General features: G+C 48.9%; 1 protein-coding gene and 1 long non-coding RNA gene across 3 annotated transcripts; one reads left to right on the top strand and one right to left on the bottom strand.

Annotated features, from left to right (window-relative positions):
* Nucleotides 1-6,397: 6,397 nt before the first annotated feature.
* LOC138916426 (uncharacterized) lies at nt 6,398-10,673 on the top strand. Its single transcript, XR_011423678.1, has 2 exons — nt 6,398-6,497; nt 9,560-10,673. It is a non-coding gene; the product is annotated as an uncharacterized lncRNA (long non-coding RNA).
* FXYD4 (FXYD domain containing ion transport regulator 4) lies at nt 9,231-14,955 on the bottom strand. Of its 2 annotated transcripts, none has more exons than XM_003363644.5 (8): nt 13,352-14,955; nt 11,653-11,709; nt 11,015-11,050; nt 10,883-10,906; nt 10,084-10,158; nt 9,956-9,992; nt 9,616-9,653; nt 9,231-9,420 (listed from the first exon to the last, which is right to left on the bottom strand). In XM_003363644.5, the coding sequence occupies exons 2-8, from the start codon at nt 11,687-11,689 to the stop codon at nt 9,401-9,403; spliced, it is 267 nt and encodes an 88-aa protein (XP_003363692.1). In that variant the 5' UTR covers nt 11,690-11,709; nt 13,352-14,955; the 3' UTR covers nt 9,231-9,400. The 2 variants fall into 2 exon arrangements, with proteins under 2 accessions (XP_003363692.1, XP_070084858.1); XM_070228757.1 differs by lacking the exon at nt 13,352-14,955 and adding an exon at nt 11,813-11,856.
* Nucleotides 14,956-17,240: the final 2,285 nt, after the last annotated feature.

The raw sequence follows: 17,240 nt of genomic DNA on the forward strand, positions 1-17,240 counted from the left end.
CCTAGATTTGATAGGGCAGTGAAGTTGCAAGGAGTATATTCATCGCCTCTAAATCTTATACTAAGTTTAGGGTCCAAATATGGAAGGAGTAGGATCCAAGAGCCTGGGATGGGAAGTTTGGGGGAATGTGCAAGGTGACCTTAAATTCCAAGGTGATGCTGAAATCTTTGGGCCAGCAGCAGTGGCCCTTTCCCTCTTAACTAGAAGAAATGATCCGGAGGCCTCACCTCAGGTAGGTGCTTATAAGATGAATTCTGTCCCGTCAAAGTCTGCTCCAAGTCACTTTCCAGAATGGGTTGGGTAAGCCAAATCCACCTTGCTGCCTGTTTTTGTATGGTATATGGGCTAAGAATGGTTTTTACAGATGCATCAATTTGATGGCAAGGAGCCCTGATTAAGAAAAGTCTGATCTCCCCAAGAATTCATTAGTAGATCTGTAGTACAAAATACTGTACTTAATTATTTTGAGTTCCGTCAATAAGAGATTATGTGGGGGCCAGCTCAGTGGTGTAGTTTGTGCCTTTGGCAGCACAGGACTCATAGGTTTGGATCCTTGGTGTGGACCTACACACCACTCATGGAGCCATGCTGTGGTGGCTTCCCACATACGAAATAGAGGAACATTGGGAACATGTTAGCTCAGAACCCATCTTCATCACCCCCCACCCACCCAGAAAAAAATTTTGTGAAACTTTAAAATTTGCCTTGGCCTGTGAAACCTACATGTCTAGCCCCTTAAAAGTTTGACTTTTCTGTTCCAGAAAACTAGTATCAGGACCAAGCATGAGATGACAAGAGAGTCCCCACTGTAGGAGGAAACTGACATTTTGCCAAAAAAGCTGAAGGTCCTGGTTGGTATGTATGAACCAGAGTCAGCACATGAGAGGACCTTGAGGATGCTGAAACAGAGGGTTGAGTATAAAACAGTTGGTGTGGGGTATCTCTCTTGACTCAGGATTTAAATTATGAGCAAAATGCTTGCAGTCTATCATAGTAATATGCTGGAGTTAATCCTTGAAGTCTGGAAACGGTGACCTACAGGAGGGAGAGATGCTTGATATTGAGAAAGGGGTTGGAGGACTCGGAGATGGGCCTGCTAGGAAAGATTTAGTATATAAGGCCAGAAAAAACTGGAAAAGTTTCCCTGGAAGGGCCCAAGAACGCTTGCTAAATTGATAAGGAATGAGCTAGTAGGGTGCACCAGAATTTTGAGAAGCTTAATGGAAGCTCTCATCTCAGTCAGAGTTGGCAATAGGAGAAAATAGGGATAAAAGGATTCCAGAAGAACAGAGGCCAGGTAGTGGCAATCATCAGATGTGAGGTAAGCATGATTGCCATAATAGGCTGCAAAGTCCAAAAGTCAGTAAGGGGCCTTGACCTAGCCAGGTCTGTGGTGAAGGCTAATGGAACTCTGTGTCCAGGGGCCACACATGGCACAGCTATGACGTCCATTAGCCTTCTGCTCTCAGGTCTTAACTCCTTTTTGGCTATATGGACAGAAAGCTGATTAAAAATCAGGATCTTGTTCTTTTTCCAGAACTGAGCCAGGTCTCACCCAGAGACCATCAATTGAAGAGGAGGAACGGCCTGGCAACATTGCAACAATTGTATATAATCTATAAATCTTCCCCTTTGAGGCCAGGAGAATGAAATGACCCGGGTCTCTTGAGTGCTGTTGGATATGAGGTCTGAGTCGACATTGATACCAGGGGAGGTGATACAAATGGATTCCCAGACCCAGTTTGTCTGACTGTGGGTCAAACAGGTTTGCAGACCCCTCCGGTTATCTCCCCATGTGAATTAGTAGGAAGGGGTACCTTAGGCAGTTGACAGAGCCCTCACACTGGGTCCCTGGCTTGTGAAGTAAGAGCCATAAAGGTAGGAAAGCCAAGAGGAACCTCTCAAATTGCATTCCCCATCCAAGACAGTGAATAAGGAGAGGTGGTGAGATGTGTGCGCAAAGTCTGAGGTTAGGGCCAGGCTTGAAGACTCAAAAAGGCAAGTATATGTCCTTTTCATTTGTCTGGTCCCAGCAAACAGCAGATGGATTCTGGCAGATGATAGCAGACAACCAGGAACTTAAGCAAGTAGTTTCCCCAATCACAACTCAGTGCTTAATGTAGTATCAAATACGTCCTCTTCGATCAGCATCAAGCAGGAGATCAAAAACCATTTTACCATCTCATAACACGAGCATCAGAATACATTCCCTGTTTTTTTTCAGGGCTGTGTAACTCTTCCGTTCTCTTTTACAGTAGGGTCTAGAAAGATAATGATCATCTTGCCATGATCCACTATATTGATGACGTGCTCATTGGACTTGGGTGGGGTGGGGGGGAAGCAGCAAGTACTCTGGATGCCCTAGGAAGACACACGTGTGCTAGAGGGAGGAAGAATTCAGGGCTTTGCCATGTAAGGGAACTTTTTAGTGTCTAATAGTCATGGGCAGGGATCCTAAAACTAGGGTCCATGGGCCAAATGTGGCCTGTTGCCTGTTTTTGTAAATAATGTTTTATTGGTACACAGCCATGCCCATTCATTTATATTTTGTCTATGGCTACTCTTGTGCTACTTTGGCCAAGAGATAGGTAGTTTCATCAGAGACCACGTGTCCCACAGAGCCTAATGTATCCTATCCTGTTTACTATCTGAGCTTTCACAGGAAATGTTTGCTGACCTCTGACCTTGGGCAGAACTGGGACATTTTCTCCAAAGTAAAGGTCAAGATTTTCCATCATTAAGAAAGGGCATAAATTTTGGTAAAACATTTAGGATTTTGGAGAAAGCTTATTTTACACTTGAAAATACTACCCAATTATTAGGTGACCAGAAGGCTGCAGCAATTCTGCAAGCTGCTGTGCCATCTGCTGCAAAGGACATAGCACGTCCCGGCATGGAGGTGTCTGTGTTCATAAATGGTTTTGTGTGGTATCTCTGACAATTCTCCTTAAACAGTCATAGCTCAGACCGTGAGTGTTGGGAATCAAGGCCATGTCTTCTGCAGCAGAGAGCTATTTACTATTCAAAAAGCAGCTCCTGGGGAGGACTGGCCTGATGACTAGCGGTTAAGTCACGCACTCTGCTTTGGTGGCCCCAGGTTCACTGGTTCAGATCCCAGGCACAGACCTACACACCACTTATCAAGCCATCAAGCCATGCTGTGGCGGGTGTCCCACATATAAAGTAGAGGAAGATGGGCACAGAAGTTAGCTCAGGGCCAGTCTTCCTCAGCAAAAAGAGGAGGATTAGCAGCTGATGTTAGCCCAGGACTAATCTTCCTCAAAAAAGCTCCTGTGGGCTACTAAGCTCACTGTGCTAAGACCATCTTCATGCTCTGGGTGTTGGCAGATGCATCAAATTGTAAGACTCTTAAGGCATCTGTTTTGTTTTTAGTTTATGTGTAAAAATTCTTGCACATATTTCATTAGATTTGTTTCTAAGTATTATATTTTACATGCTGTCTTTTATTTCATTTGCTGAGAGTCTGTTGCTGGAACTAGAACTACTAGGATTAAAAAACTGGATTTTTGTGGCCTTGCTAAATTCACTTATCTATTTTAATTTAAATGTAGCTTGTTTGGATTTTTTTTACATACCAAAAAAATGCCATTTGCAAATAATGACAGTTTCATTAATTTCTTCCTAATCCTTATGTACACTGTTCTTTTCTTGCCTTGTTGTCTGCTCTTGGATAAGTTTATTTATTTATTTTTTTATTTATTTTGGTGAGGGAGATTTGCCCTGAGCTAACAGGTGTGCCAATCCTCCTCTATGTTTTGTATGTGGGATGCCACCACAGCATGGCTTGATGAGCAATGTATAGATCTGTGCCCAGGATCTGAACCCATGAACCCAGGCCACCAAAGTGGAGTGCACTGAACTTAACTACTACACCACCAGGCTGGCCCTGGTAAATTTTTTATCATTAGAAAGATGATGCTGAACAAAGTTGGGGTCAGAGGGCATCCTCATCTTATTCCCAATTTCAGAGAGAAAGCTTCCTTATTCCTCCATTAAAATACCGATTGTTTTTGGGTGCATACCCTTGATTAAATTAGGAGAATTACCATTTACTGCAGGTTTAGTATAAGTTTATTTTTTTAGTCATTATTAAATGTTGATTTTTATTTAATGCATTTTTCCTTCTTATATTGTCTTGATATTCCTTATTATCTATCTCCCAATTCACTCATTCCCTTCAGCTAAGTCTAATTTGTTGTCAAACATCACTTAAGTTCTTAACTTCAGGTAGAAATTTTGGTTCTAAAATTTCCACTTAATTTTTTTTACATAATGTAAAAAAGTTAATGTTCTCACAGTTCTGAAGGCGAGAAGTCAAAATCAGGGTGTTGGCCGTGGCTCCCCTAAGTCTCCGAGGAAGAATCCTTCCTTGCCTCTTCCCAGCTTCAGTGGCTGCCGGCAATCTTAGTGTTGCTTCGCTTGCAGCTGCATCACTCCCATCACTGCCTCTATCATCACAGGGCCTTCTCCTTGTGTCCACATTTTCCTCCTCTTAGAAGGACACCAGTTGCTGGAATAGGGCCCACCCTAAGCAAGTATGACCTCATCTTAAAATGATCAATGATATCTGCAAAGACCCTATTGCAAAATAAGGTCAGTCTCGGGTACTGGAGGTGAGGACTTGAACATACCTTTTTGGAGGACAATTTAACCCGCCACACATAGGTTCAGTTTTCTTCTGAAAATCTCCATATATCATCTCATTCCTTGAACATATTAATCACAGTTATTTTAAAGTCTTGGTCTGGTCATTCCAATATCTGCATCTTCTCTGTGTTTATGTTGTCTTTCTGGTCTAAGTTTGTCTTTTATGCCTGGATAGTTTTGATAGAGTACCAGATATTGTGTACATACATCGTAGCATGGGGTAACTACAAGACCCATGTGCTGTTATCATCTGTGAGGGGATTGGTGGAAGGAATGCAACCAGATTTCTAAAAACTACCCTGAGAACACGAGAGGCTCAAAATGGCCAATATATACTCAGTGGAAATCATAAAATGGCAATTTGAGAACAGCCAAATCTGTGAGCGAAAGTCAGAAAATTCTGCAGGCGCCAGTTTGAATTTACATTCTGGTGGGGGTGGGAGACCATAACAAATAAATCACTATAAATAGTATGTGAGTTAGGGCTGAGTACAAGGAGAAGCAGCAGCCAATAGTGATGAGAAGAACAAGTGTTGGTGGTGCAGTCGTAGAGTGGCCCCAGAGGCCACCTGAAAGGGCCTAGAGAAAGGGAACTGGGGAATTTGGACAATGTCGAGCAGAGGGAGGGATGTGAGTGCCCTGAGGTGAAGGCTGCAGCCTGCACTGTGTTCAGATAACAGCTAGGAGGCGGCAGGGTGAGTGCGGGAGAGCAAAAGGGTGAAGTTAGAGAGTTGACAGTTGTGGGACCTGGGGTCAGGCATAGGGCCTACAGGCTATGTTAAGGGGATCTTCTGTAAGATAAATAGGGCATCTTTGGTGCATTTTGAGCAGAGTTGATCTGACCTTGCCTTAAGAATATTCCTCTGATGGGTAGGTTGAGACTTGAGTAATAAATCCGTTTAAAGAGCCAGGCACAGGACCTAACCAGTGATCAACCAGGAGAGCCCCAGTCATGCTCCCTGGTGTTAGCGGTTAGCCCTCACTTCTTACCCTGGGTTTTATAGTATTTTACACAAAAACTGAGGGTAAGATGCTGCTATCTTCTGGGAAACAAATATTACAGTATTTTCAAGCCACTAGTCTTAGAATAAACCTTATAACTTTCTTAAGTTAATAGGCCCTTATTTTAAAAGCACTCTCTGAATACTACTCAGCAATACAAAGTAATGAACTATTGATTCATGTAACAATCTGGCTGGATCTCCAGAGAACTAGAAAATACTATATATATGTCATATATATATAAATATGTATAATAGAATTATAGAATATTATGTGAAACTTTTAACCTTGATTATTTCTGGGTGCTGGATTAGAAATTGGTTTACCAATTTAAGTGAGATATTTCTGTAATGTTCATGTTTTCTGTAATAAGATGAAAGATGTTTACAATGAGAAAAAAAATAAGATTGTTTAAATTAAAAAGGCAGGAGGGATATATAGTCCCCAAGCAAGCACAGTCACTGAGTTCTCTCTCAGATAGTGATAAATACCAGAAAGGGAGTGTAGCCCAGTCCTTCAGAAACAGGCTCAGGAGTGAGACGGCCTGTAAGAACCCCTAGATCCTCGGTCTGCTCTTGGCACAAAGGGGACAATACAAGTCCCCATTTCAATAGATTGCTGAGAAAATGGAGTTCACGTGTGAAGTGTTTATAACAGTGCCTGGTCACACACTAAGTGTTCAGTGAAGTGGAAATTACCCTTTGCTTCCTCTGGTTCTTTCCTGGGCAGCCCCTCATCTGAGAGAAGATGACAAGAGGAAGGAATTGTGACTGAAGCCATCCCCACTCCAGGGTAGATAGGCCCAGTGAAGGGGTCTCTGAGGCACAGTGAGTAATTCCACACAAGGAAGCCTGGGCAGACTGCTCTCATCCTACCGCTACCATTCCGCTCCTGCGTTCTTTCCTGGGAGGGAAAGAGGAGAGCTTATTTCCCTTGGGAATCAGTACCCCGACCCCAGGACCCAGCTGCCAACCTCACAGGCTAACACAGACTCCATCCCTCATGGTCGTCCACACCCGCCACCCCCCTTCACAGTCCCTGACTTCTGCCACCCATGATTAACCCAGGCCTTCCAGACGTCTCCATGGGCCCTCTGCCCCAGCCTTGGACAGGCAGAATCAGCCTAAACCACCAGGCACGAGCCAGTGATTGGACGGAGTCAGCCTCATTGACGCTGGGCAATGGGGGAGACGCACACGTTGTGGGTGTGTGGTGGTCGTGGGGCCCCTCACTCCAGAGTGGTTGTTCATAGGACTTGAGGGAACTGTGGAATTTGCTCAGGCTAAATTTGAATGAAGCTGTGTTTGGCATGCTGAAAGCAGAGCAGGGCTCTATATACCTGGTCTCCACCGCGAAGTGGGGCCGGGGACTAAAACGTTAAGATGGATGTGGAATGTTGTGTCCAGAAACCTCCCTTCCCGAGCTGGGCGCCCGAGATGGAAGCGAGGCTGAATCTCGGGTCAAAGTGACTTAGGTCCCCAGGCAAGGATCGGGTTTCCTTCTTAGTGATAGGATTTCAAACAGCTTGTGACGGGAGTGACCCGTTTCTCACTAAGAAAGCAGTTGTCAGTCACTCAGAAGGGGGCGTTCCGACAAGATCGCTTCCGTGTCGCACACTCCAGCCCCACGAATGGCCAGAGGCTTTGCTTTCTTAGACGGAGCTTATTTTTACATTCTCAAATGCAATCCACTCACGCCGGCATCTTCCCTTGTCCAAGGAGGAGAGGGACTTGCACCCCACTCCTCGCGGCGGAAAAGCGAGCTCAGAAGGCGCCTCTGGGCGGCTCTGACGCGGGGGCGCGTCCCCGAGGCTCCCCCTGCGCCCGGCGCCCTGCGCGCTCCCGCCTTCCTCCCTCCCGCCTCCCGCGCGGCTCCCGGGTTACCCGACTGGTTCCCAACGCGGAAGTGGGCAGTGTTTCTCCCTGTAGTGGCCGCTCCTGCCTCCTCTTTGGTCTCATAGCCTACGTTCTAGGCACTCTGACTTTCCGTTGGCCCTCAAAAAGCATCAAGGCCAGTGTCCCCGCGAGTTGTTTGCCCGAGCTGTTCCCTATGCCAGGAAAGATGTTTGCGTGGCTGGCGCCTCTCATCGTTCACTTTAGAGGATTCAGCTCAAATGCCACGTCCTGAGCTGACCACGTTACCCACTGCTGCCCAGGCACCCTAGCCGCTGCAGCACACGTTTTATTTTCTTCACAGCATGCATCCGGCTCGGAATGCTGGGCCTCAAAGGCCTTACAGGATTGGTCCTGGTGGGTGATGAGCTGGGCACAGTGAGCCACCCCCGTGGCTCCCTGCCACACTCGTCCCCCACCTTAGACAGTGGCTGCACTTTCAGCCAGGTGTCCTGGAGTCCCACTCTTGGAGTTCCTGCTGCAGCCTGTGGCCAGCCTTGGAGCCCTCCACTCCCCGGCTTACGTGTCCTGCTTCAAGGGCCCTAAGAAGATCAACGAACCTCATTTTTAGACCTCAGGGCCTAGGATGAGCTACGGAGGACCGAGAGGCAGGGTCCTCAGCTTCCTGACCCCAGCCCAGTCAGGGGACTGGAAGTCTGGGGGACCCGGAATCTAGGACACATCATACTTCCTCAGGATCTGGCACCACCCTGAGAAGTGGTTTGTAGCAATGCACCATTAGAGAGCTGGCTTGAAGTAACGCCATGACAGGTGGCTGCCCCATCAACCCAGACCCAGACTCAGATTGTGAGCCACTGCCTGGCAGGAACAGGGCAGACCTCTGCTGTGCCAGCCTGCTCCCATCCAGGGTCTCTGCGCAGAGCAGTGGCTGGGCTGAGTGTGCCTCAGCTCCTTCCCTGGGCTGTGGAGGTTGGCAAGAGGGGTGTGGCTGCAGGATGGACAGGCTGCCACGGTGGGACAGGCACTTCCCTAGCCCCACCCCAGGCACGCTGGGACCTTTCAAGTGAGGTGTTCCAGGAGTGGACTTTGGATATACTGAGGGCTCTAGATTTGCATGGATGGTTTTTGGTTATAAAATGCAATATGCAGGGCTTCTTGGGATGTAGCTCACAGGGGCTCTCATGGGGAAATTACCTAGGGTTGGGGCAGGGTCCATGGGTTAGTCTGGGGGTTATATAGGGTTTATGAGGGGGTGTCAGTGAAGGAATTGCTGCAGTTCCTGGGTTGGGTTGAGCGACGGAGAGCGCTCACTGAGTGAGGTAGGGTCTTAGTGGAGGGTGAGCCATTGGGGACCATTCTAGGTTACAAGATATCACGAGTACCTAGGTCATTGGGACTTCAGGGTCTCTAGGCAAGCTATAGAAATTGTAAGGTCCTTTGATAGAATATTTTCGTGTCTCACACAGTGCATGGATGAGGCAGGGGTCAGGAGACCAATTATCAGGAAGTTCTCAAAGTGGGGGGTATGCTAGGAGTGGGTCTCAGGACAGACACCAGACACGTGGCTACAGGAAGCATTAGCAATCTAGAAAGATCATCCCTCCTCCCAGCTGAGGGCCTGGGCTTTCCTGAGCAAGATGTCAGTGTCCCAGCACAGCCTGGTCATCCTCAAGCAGATCCACAGAGGGTCACAGCACCACAGGCAGGAAGAGTGAGACCGGTTTAATTTACAAATAAGCGTTGGACAGCCTCCTGATCAGAAGGGAGCCTAAAGGCTCACCTTTGGAGAGAAAGGCCATCATGGAGGGTCAGGCCCCCAAGTGGGGAGCCAGCAGCGTGGGAACTGGCGCCAGAGTGCTACAAAGTTGCTCCTGTGCTCAGCAGGTACTGGCAGAGCCTGCAGAGACAGTGGGGTCAGGTCCTCACAGACACGGTCATTACATAGATACCCCCCGCTCAGCATCAGTTGACCCCATGGCTGGGCTGGCTCAGGACAGTCCCACCTTACAAATGGCATAACATTTCTTAAATCTCAGATTATATGGCCACCCTGCCCAAGTGTCTGAAAGCCTCCCAAAGAAGCCCATCTCACCTGGAGTGATGAGTGGAGTGGCTTTCTCAGGTAAGGGGCTGAGAAAGGAACACATGAGATTAATATCCTTCAACCTCTGCCCTCCTCCACCAAGACTCCTAGTGCCCCCTCCCCGGGGGGCGTAACTCCTTGCTATTCTTCCATTGTCACTTTAAACAATACCAACGGTCAGAGCTTTCCCTGATTTGGAGCCTTTCAGGGTTGATTATCTGTGAATAACAAACCTCACTGTAGGCCCAGGGAGCAGCCAGGAGGCTGTCCTCTTTCCCTCTGTTGTAGTACTTTATCCCAAAATACTTCTGCTCAGCTGGAGGTGCACACAACAGGGGCCCTGACTCACCTTTGCTTCTGATTGTGCTTGCATTTACACTTGCCACCTGTGAGAGGAAGAGCTGGCCTGTGCAAAGAGCCCAAGGAACCTGGACCATCCCTCTTCCCACCCCACGCCCTGCCAATTCCACCACTCACTCAGGGCGAAGGCAAATCCAGCGACGCACAGGATCCCAGCAAAGATCATCCCGACCAGCTGCAGGCCTGCCCAGTCTAGGGGAGCACAGAGAGGGAGCTGGCGCCAGCCTGGCTCCACCTCACTCATTCAAAAGATATTTACAAGCACCGGCTTGTGCAGATGAACTTACATTCCAGGCAATGAGAAAGACAAGCCAGTAAATAAACACATCATATAATATCTGGTGGGAACAAGCCCCAGGAAGAAAAAACAAGCAGAAGAGCACAGAGAAAGAAGAGGGTGTGAAGGATCATCAAGGAAGCCCTTTCTGAAAAGTGGCATTTGAGCTGAGGCCTGGGGAAGATGAGGGGTATGTGGGGACATTGGAGGACAGTGCCAGGAGGAGGAAGAGGAAACCTTCGTAGGGGGCTGTGGGGCAGCAGGGAGCTGGTGTTGGGGAAGGGAAATAAGAGTCAGTGGAAGGAAGGAGATTAGGTGTGAGGTATCTGGGGGCCCAACAGCCCAGCACCTCTACCCGCTTCCCCAGAAGTCTTCCTAACTATCCTGTGGGCGCCTTCTCTCCCTGCTGGAATGAAGTTCTCCCAAAGACCATGTTGCATGCTGGCCTTTCATTCTTTCCATCAACCAAGCTGACTCCTTAATCCCCAGTCCCAGCCCCATCCTGCCCCTTCTTCCCCACCCCTTCAAGCCCTACTTTGTTTACACGGGGGCTCCACATCACCCCTCACCAACCTCTAGTAAAGAGGTCCAAGATAGGCAAGGGTAGGGGTTGGGGGCGTGAGGGATATCAGCTCTTACCATAGTAGAAGGGATCGTTTTTATCTGCAGGAAAGAAAACAAAAAAGAATAAGGGCCAGAACCAAGAGGCTGGATGTGAGGTCTTGGAGGGAAAATGTGGGGCAGTAGGGGCAGGGTAGTTTGAGGCCTCACCAGCAAACAGGTCACTGGCTTTCAAGACGGGCAGGCCTGGGTGGAAAAAGCAGAGGGATTGGGTGTTAATTCATGACACTGGTCTCAAAATGAGTCAGCAGGCAAGACCCCATCCCAGAGGGGCAAGGATGACTAGCCTTGTCATGAATGAGGGGGGCACCCTGGGGTCACTGGTTCCCTTCCTCATACCATCCCCAGGCCCAAAGAACCCTGAGATTTTGTCTCCCACCCCAAGGCCTGTGGTCCCCCACTCACAGCCCTTTCTGCTATTTCTCAGGCTTCCTGCTACTCTGTCTTGCACTGGAAATGGGATGGCATATTGGTATCTTTGTACCCTCTCCTGAGAAGCTTCCTACACAGACCCTGGCTAATGCTCTGCTTCCTGAAGAAATAGGGAATGCTTTTCTCTTCATGCCAACAGATGGTTACAGTTTTCCAAAGTTCAATTACTCAGGATAATTTTTGCAACATCCGCTTCCTACCTGTACTATTATTTCCTCAATCTTTCTTTTTAAATTCACAGTTTAAATGAAAACACATTTATTCAACATTAGGACCCCTTGGGGAGATGCTGCCCTGGTCTTCACTGCCTTGGTGGGCAGGTGAATGGCAGCAGGGTCACCTCTGGGATGACTCACCTGCCAGCGTCAAAAGGCCCCAGATCACTCTCTCCATGTCACAGCTTCAGGGCAGGGCTGCAGGGGAGGAGGTGCAGGCTGGGGTCAGGCAGCCCGACCTGCCCCAGGCTCACAGAGCCTAGTGGCGAGAGCAAGCCACCAATCCCAAGGGTGCACTTGCCTATGGGGCGGTCTTGGGAAAGTTACTAATTTTTGTTTCCGCATCTAGAGATGATAATAGAAATGCCTTGTGGAGTTATACCAGTTACGTGCGTAGAACAGTGGTTGCACATAGTTAAGTGAGGCTTGGTCAGACTCACCTGACCAGGTGAGCAGGGCTGCTGTTCTAACTCAGGCTTTGGTGCCTGCGTTCCTAACCCCTACACAAAGGGCCACAGTTGTCAGCCCCCAGGCTATCACTCCCAAAGGTCTGGGCCTGGGGCACTATCAGGCCGAATTCCAAGACAGGCTCCACAAAGTGTGCACCCAGGGCTGAGCAGCGCTGAGCATCAGAAGGCAGGGAGTGAGGGCGCTGCCTGCCACAGAAGGAGAGAGCCTCCCACCCCAGCCCCAGCCGAGGACCCTGCTCCAGGCAGCCCCAAATTCCACTCTCAGAGTACAGATTGCTATTGGCAGGAAACTGCCTGGTGGGACATTGTTCCCTTCTCCTTAAGATGGGAACTATCCATGTTCCAGTTTACTGGTCCCTGGGGTGGCTGTGTGGTTGAGCTTTCTGCATATTGTTAGCTGCAGGCAGGCATGGGGACTGTCAGTGTTTCATACTGATCCCATTGTTAATATCTACTAGACCCAACTGCCCCAAACTCTAATCCCTTCTCAAGCACTTAACAGCTGTGTGACTCAGTGGGTTATTTAACCTCTCTGTGCTTCAGCATCCTATAAAATGAGGATAATTATAATAATAGCAACCTCATAAAGTTATGATTGAATTAAATGATTTACTATATGTCAAACCTAAGAATAGTGCCTAACATATATTAAGCATTAAAATGTGTTATGGGGGCCGGCCGGTGGCACAGCGGTTAAGTGCGCACATTCACTTCTAGGCGGCCTGGGGTTTGCTGGTTCAGATCCCGGGTGCAGACATGGCACCACTTGGCAAAAGCCATGCTGTAGTAGGCGTCTCATGTATAAAGTAGAGGAAGATGGGCATGGATGTTAGCTCAGGGCCAGGCTTCCTCAGCAAAAAGAGGAGGATTGGCAGTAGTTAGCTCAGGGCTAATCTTCCTCAAAAAAAAAAGTGTTACAATAAATAAATACATAAATACATGGGTCTCATTGCCATAGAAAGGAGGGACTATTAACGTGCTGCTTCTGAAGGTGGGGGTTTGTCGTCTTTGAGCAGCCTCTGAAGTTGGCCCTCCGCTGGACTGGTCTGTCTCTCTCTACTCCTCCACCACCCTGGAACTCCTGGATCATGAGGGTCACAACTCCATTTTACATATTCTTTAGCCAAAGGCTGGCTTCTGTTTCCTCCAGCCCCCAACCCACCATCCATATGACAGTGGTTACAGGGCAGGCAGCCTCCAATCCTCAAAATCCCCAAACATGCACCCTGTTACTGAGAATACCCAGGCACCCACCTCCCCTTCTTCAGACTGGCACTCTGGGCCACCCTTCCGCCCCCATCCCCCCACCTAGGAGCCCTGAAGTCCTAGCAGACACTTGCTCACCTGAGAGCCAGTTCTCCTGAGCTTACCTGAGAGCCGGGTGCAGAGTGCAGGTCAGAGGAGGCTGCTGGGGCTGTGGTCAGCTTAGGTGGGTTCCGGCTTTTTAAACCCAGCAGCCCCGCCCAGAACAATACCATCAGGCTGGAGGGAACTGGTCAGACTCCTTGAGACTCCTGCAGCTCCCTCTCTCTCCCTGGTGTGCTCTTAAGGAGACAGCTCGCCCTGCCACACCCAGTGCAGAGTAGTGCTCCTGGTGACCTCAGGCCAGCTCAGAGGCTTAGGTGGTGGCAAGGAGAGGGATGGGCCAGGCCTCAGACCCTTCTCTCGAGGAGAAGGTGGACTTTCAGCTTCTTCAGCTCACCTAGATCCTAACAGAGGGGCCCTGAAGGGTGCTCAAGGGGGACGGGGTGTTTCTGGGTTCTTGTGCCAACAGTGGGGGTTCTAGCATTTCCGTGGCCGGGGTGGGGGGATCCTGGCAACAGGTGAGTCGAAGAGGAGTCAGGGACTGGCCTTGAGGCTCCATTTGCTCATTGGTCCCAGTGCTTTTCCTCAGACTGGGTGTTCATCGAAGGGGAGGGCTGGGGTCATTGGGCATCCCTCAGGATCACCCACTTAGCCCAGGGAGACTGACAGCAGGAATCACAAAGCACCCAGGCCCAGCCCGGGTCTTCCCCCTACTTCACACAGGTAGGGGGTGTGTCAGGAGGATGAGGAGCAGGTGGCCTCCCTCTGTGGACCCCCATGCCTATCTCATGCAGTGCTGGCCAAATTCTCTTCTTGCCCCTTCCCCTCCACATACCTTAGGCCTCTGCCCTTGGCCCCGGATGACCCCATCATCTCCATTCTGCTATCCCCTCTCCCCAGTCCCTCTCTTCACTGCTTCTCCCACTGGATGGCAACCAGCTGAAGGCAGGGATGATGCCTCCCTTATTCCCAATGCTCAGCCGTGGACACTAATAAATAGATTTTGATTGAATTATTGTTGGAGGAGGTAATCAAGAGGACACGACCGCTGATTGAACTTCAAGCTGTACCCAGGCAATTGGAGGCTGGCTCCTCGCCCCCTCCCCTGTCCTTACAATGTACTTTCTGCCTACCATTCTCACAGTGGGAACTGTTCCAAGGACATAGCCTTGAGAGAGTAAGGTGTTGTTGAGAACATCTGGACTGTGTACAGAGACCAAACCTAGTTAAGGCCTCTATATAAACTTTTAAGATTCTGGCAGGCAAATGCGGAAAACTACTCGTCTTGTGGCTGCCCAAGATATGCCTCATAAATAAGTTCCTTTGCTTATTAAATCTGCCACCTACCAATCTGGAGTGCTCTGCCTCTCTCTTCAGTCTCTCCTTGCCCTCTGTGTACAAGGGTCAGTTTGCAAACTAACCATTGTTGAGTCAGTGAGGACAAGAAGCCATCAGAGTCTCCCAGACAGACCAAGGAGTCAGGCGGCAGACCAAGACCGTGAAAGGCAGGGTGGGGAGATTCAGGTGAGTAGGAAGGGGAAGGGCATTCCTAGTGCCAACATGTTGCATCTCTGCATGAAAACCTTCTCCGGTGCTCCCTGCTTTCAAGATGCAGTTTCTGCACAGAGTTTAAGACCAGGGGCTCTGGGGCCAGAAGGAGCTGGATTTCAAGTCCAGCTCTGCTACTGGCTGATCTTAAATAGCTTTTTCATCATCCTGAGCTTCAGTTCCCTGTCCTGTAAAAGGGAATAAGGACAGGATTTACCCTTGAGGTTTGGAATGGAGGTGCTACTGGGCCACAGGGCTGCTTCATGGTCAGCCCTCAATATGTATTTGTGGAATGAATGCCTCCCAGACCCAATTTGAGGAAAGTTTGTTAACCTCAAGATTCAGGAGAAACATTACTAGCACATACTTTGGAGTCAAATCCAGGCTCTATTAGTTACTTGCTATGTGCACTTGAGCAATGGGACTTACCTTCTTCCTGCCTGTTTGCTCATCCATAAATGGGAACCATGACCGAGTCTAACTTTGAATGTTTGTGGTGATGATGACATCTGATTATGCTACTCAGTTCACTTGTGTTGTAGCTGGGAATGGCCCTGATATACACACAGTGAGATCTGCAGCATTCGAGAAAGGGGGTTACCATTAGAGAGACCCCCCCCATGGGGTAACTGCATTCCGGAGAGGAGAAAGGTCTTGCTCAAGGTCACACTGTGCCTGGATAGCAGAGTGGGGACTCAGCCCAAGTTTTCAGACTCCTCACCTGAGTTCTTCTGCCCTGTCAGGCTATAGTGGGGAATAAGCAGCAAGTAAGCAGGCACTTGTAGCAAGGGGACCTTTTAGGTCCCAAGTGCCATCTTTGCTTTGGAAAGTCTCCAGGAAGTATGGAAAGGACCTCAGATCCACCTCTCTAGAAGGCGCTAGTGCTTTTGCCCCGCCTTGCAGCTTCTGCCCTCTTCAGAGATCCACCATTCCCATCCCTATCAGCCTTAGGTAATATCACCTTTAACAGGTAGAAAGAACTTCATCTGAGCCAGGTGGTATTGATATTGGTCCAAGGTAGGGGATAGGTTGAGCCTGGGGCAGAACCAGGGACAGGGAGCCCAGCTTCCTGTGTGTAACTTCTGCAAGCACAACGGTAAGTCACCACCTCATCTCCTCTTTTTGCCAAAGTTGGCTGTATGTGTATGGGCACCATGCTTGAGTACTGTGTCTGTCCTCTCTGAGAGGCCCCAAAGGCTGGCCACACACTCAGTGGCTAGCAGCAATGCCTTCTACACTGGAAGTGATGCAGTGTCAGTTCCCAGGTTAATGAATTTATCTTCTTAGGTATTAAACTGAATACTTATAAATGGTCATGGGTGTAGAAAACTTTAGGACCTTTGTATATTAAGAAGTATTTAATAAACTGTCCTTTTATTCCTTATGAGTTTTTAGGAGGAACAATTGCTCTCTCAAGGTGTGATTCCTGAGGAGCTGGACTGGCAGTGAAGGCCGTTTGCAGGAAGTCACTTTCAAGGAGGGCTGGCCACTTACCCTGCTTCTTGGACATAATTTCTCAACAGAACCCCTAAAGCCACCTATTTGGGTCTGATTTCTTACCTACCAAATGAGAGAGCTGGGTAAGAGGCACTGAGACCTACAGGGAAATCAAACCCCAGGTGATGAAAGCCTGGGAGGAGTGGGTGACAACAGAGCCAGGCTGTTGGGTGGGTGCAGATGGGAGCCTGGAGGTATCAAAAGAAGAGAGAGAGAAAACTGCAAGATCCAGCTCTGAACTCTTTCTTCCCTTTCTGGACTCAGTACTGCAAAGGGTACAAAGGACCTTGTGTGGAAGGAGGGAAGTCTGTTGCCAAGAGTGGCTGCCTGAAAACCAGCACCCACACCCAAGACTCCCTCTTCTGCTCACATCAGTCACTGCCACAGCTCCTTGCACTCTCAAACTGTGCTTTCCCCTTTCTCCAAGCATTACCTATTGCTCTGTGATGAACATAGATGCATCCTCAAAACCATTAATTTCCCTGAGGAAAGGTGATAATACAGGAGTTATCTAAGACTGACTGGAGGTAAACTAAGAGGGAGGTGGCTAGTATCTTGCCCGGCCTATAGCGGGAGCATACATGGTTTTTTCCTATCTTGTAAGATGGGCTGAATGTCACAGACATCAGTAGAAGGCTGAGATTGCCTATTTTGAGGGCTCTAGTAGAGGAAGGGAAATACTTCGTGAGAGAACCAGAGGAAGAGCAGAGAGAACATGTCTTTTGAGGCCTCTCCCAGGTTTCTAGGGTGTCTTATCCGATGAGAAACACTGAACCCCCACCTGAACCCACTTCCTGTGCTGCCCCCTCAGGAGTCCCCTGCTGTCGTCCTCTCTCTGCATATTCCTCAAGTCCCCCTACGTGTGCTCAGGGTCTTGAGGCCATAGAGCTGGGGCTCACTCCCCTTGAG

This window comes from Equus caballus, chromosome 1 (assembly GCF_041296265.1).
Source record: "Equus caballus isolate H_3958 breed thoroughbred chromosome 1, TB-T2T, whole genome shotgun sequence".
Taxonomy (NCBI): domain Eukaryota; kingdom Metazoa; phylum Chordata; class Mammalia; order Perissodactyla; family Equidae; genus Equus; species Equus caballus.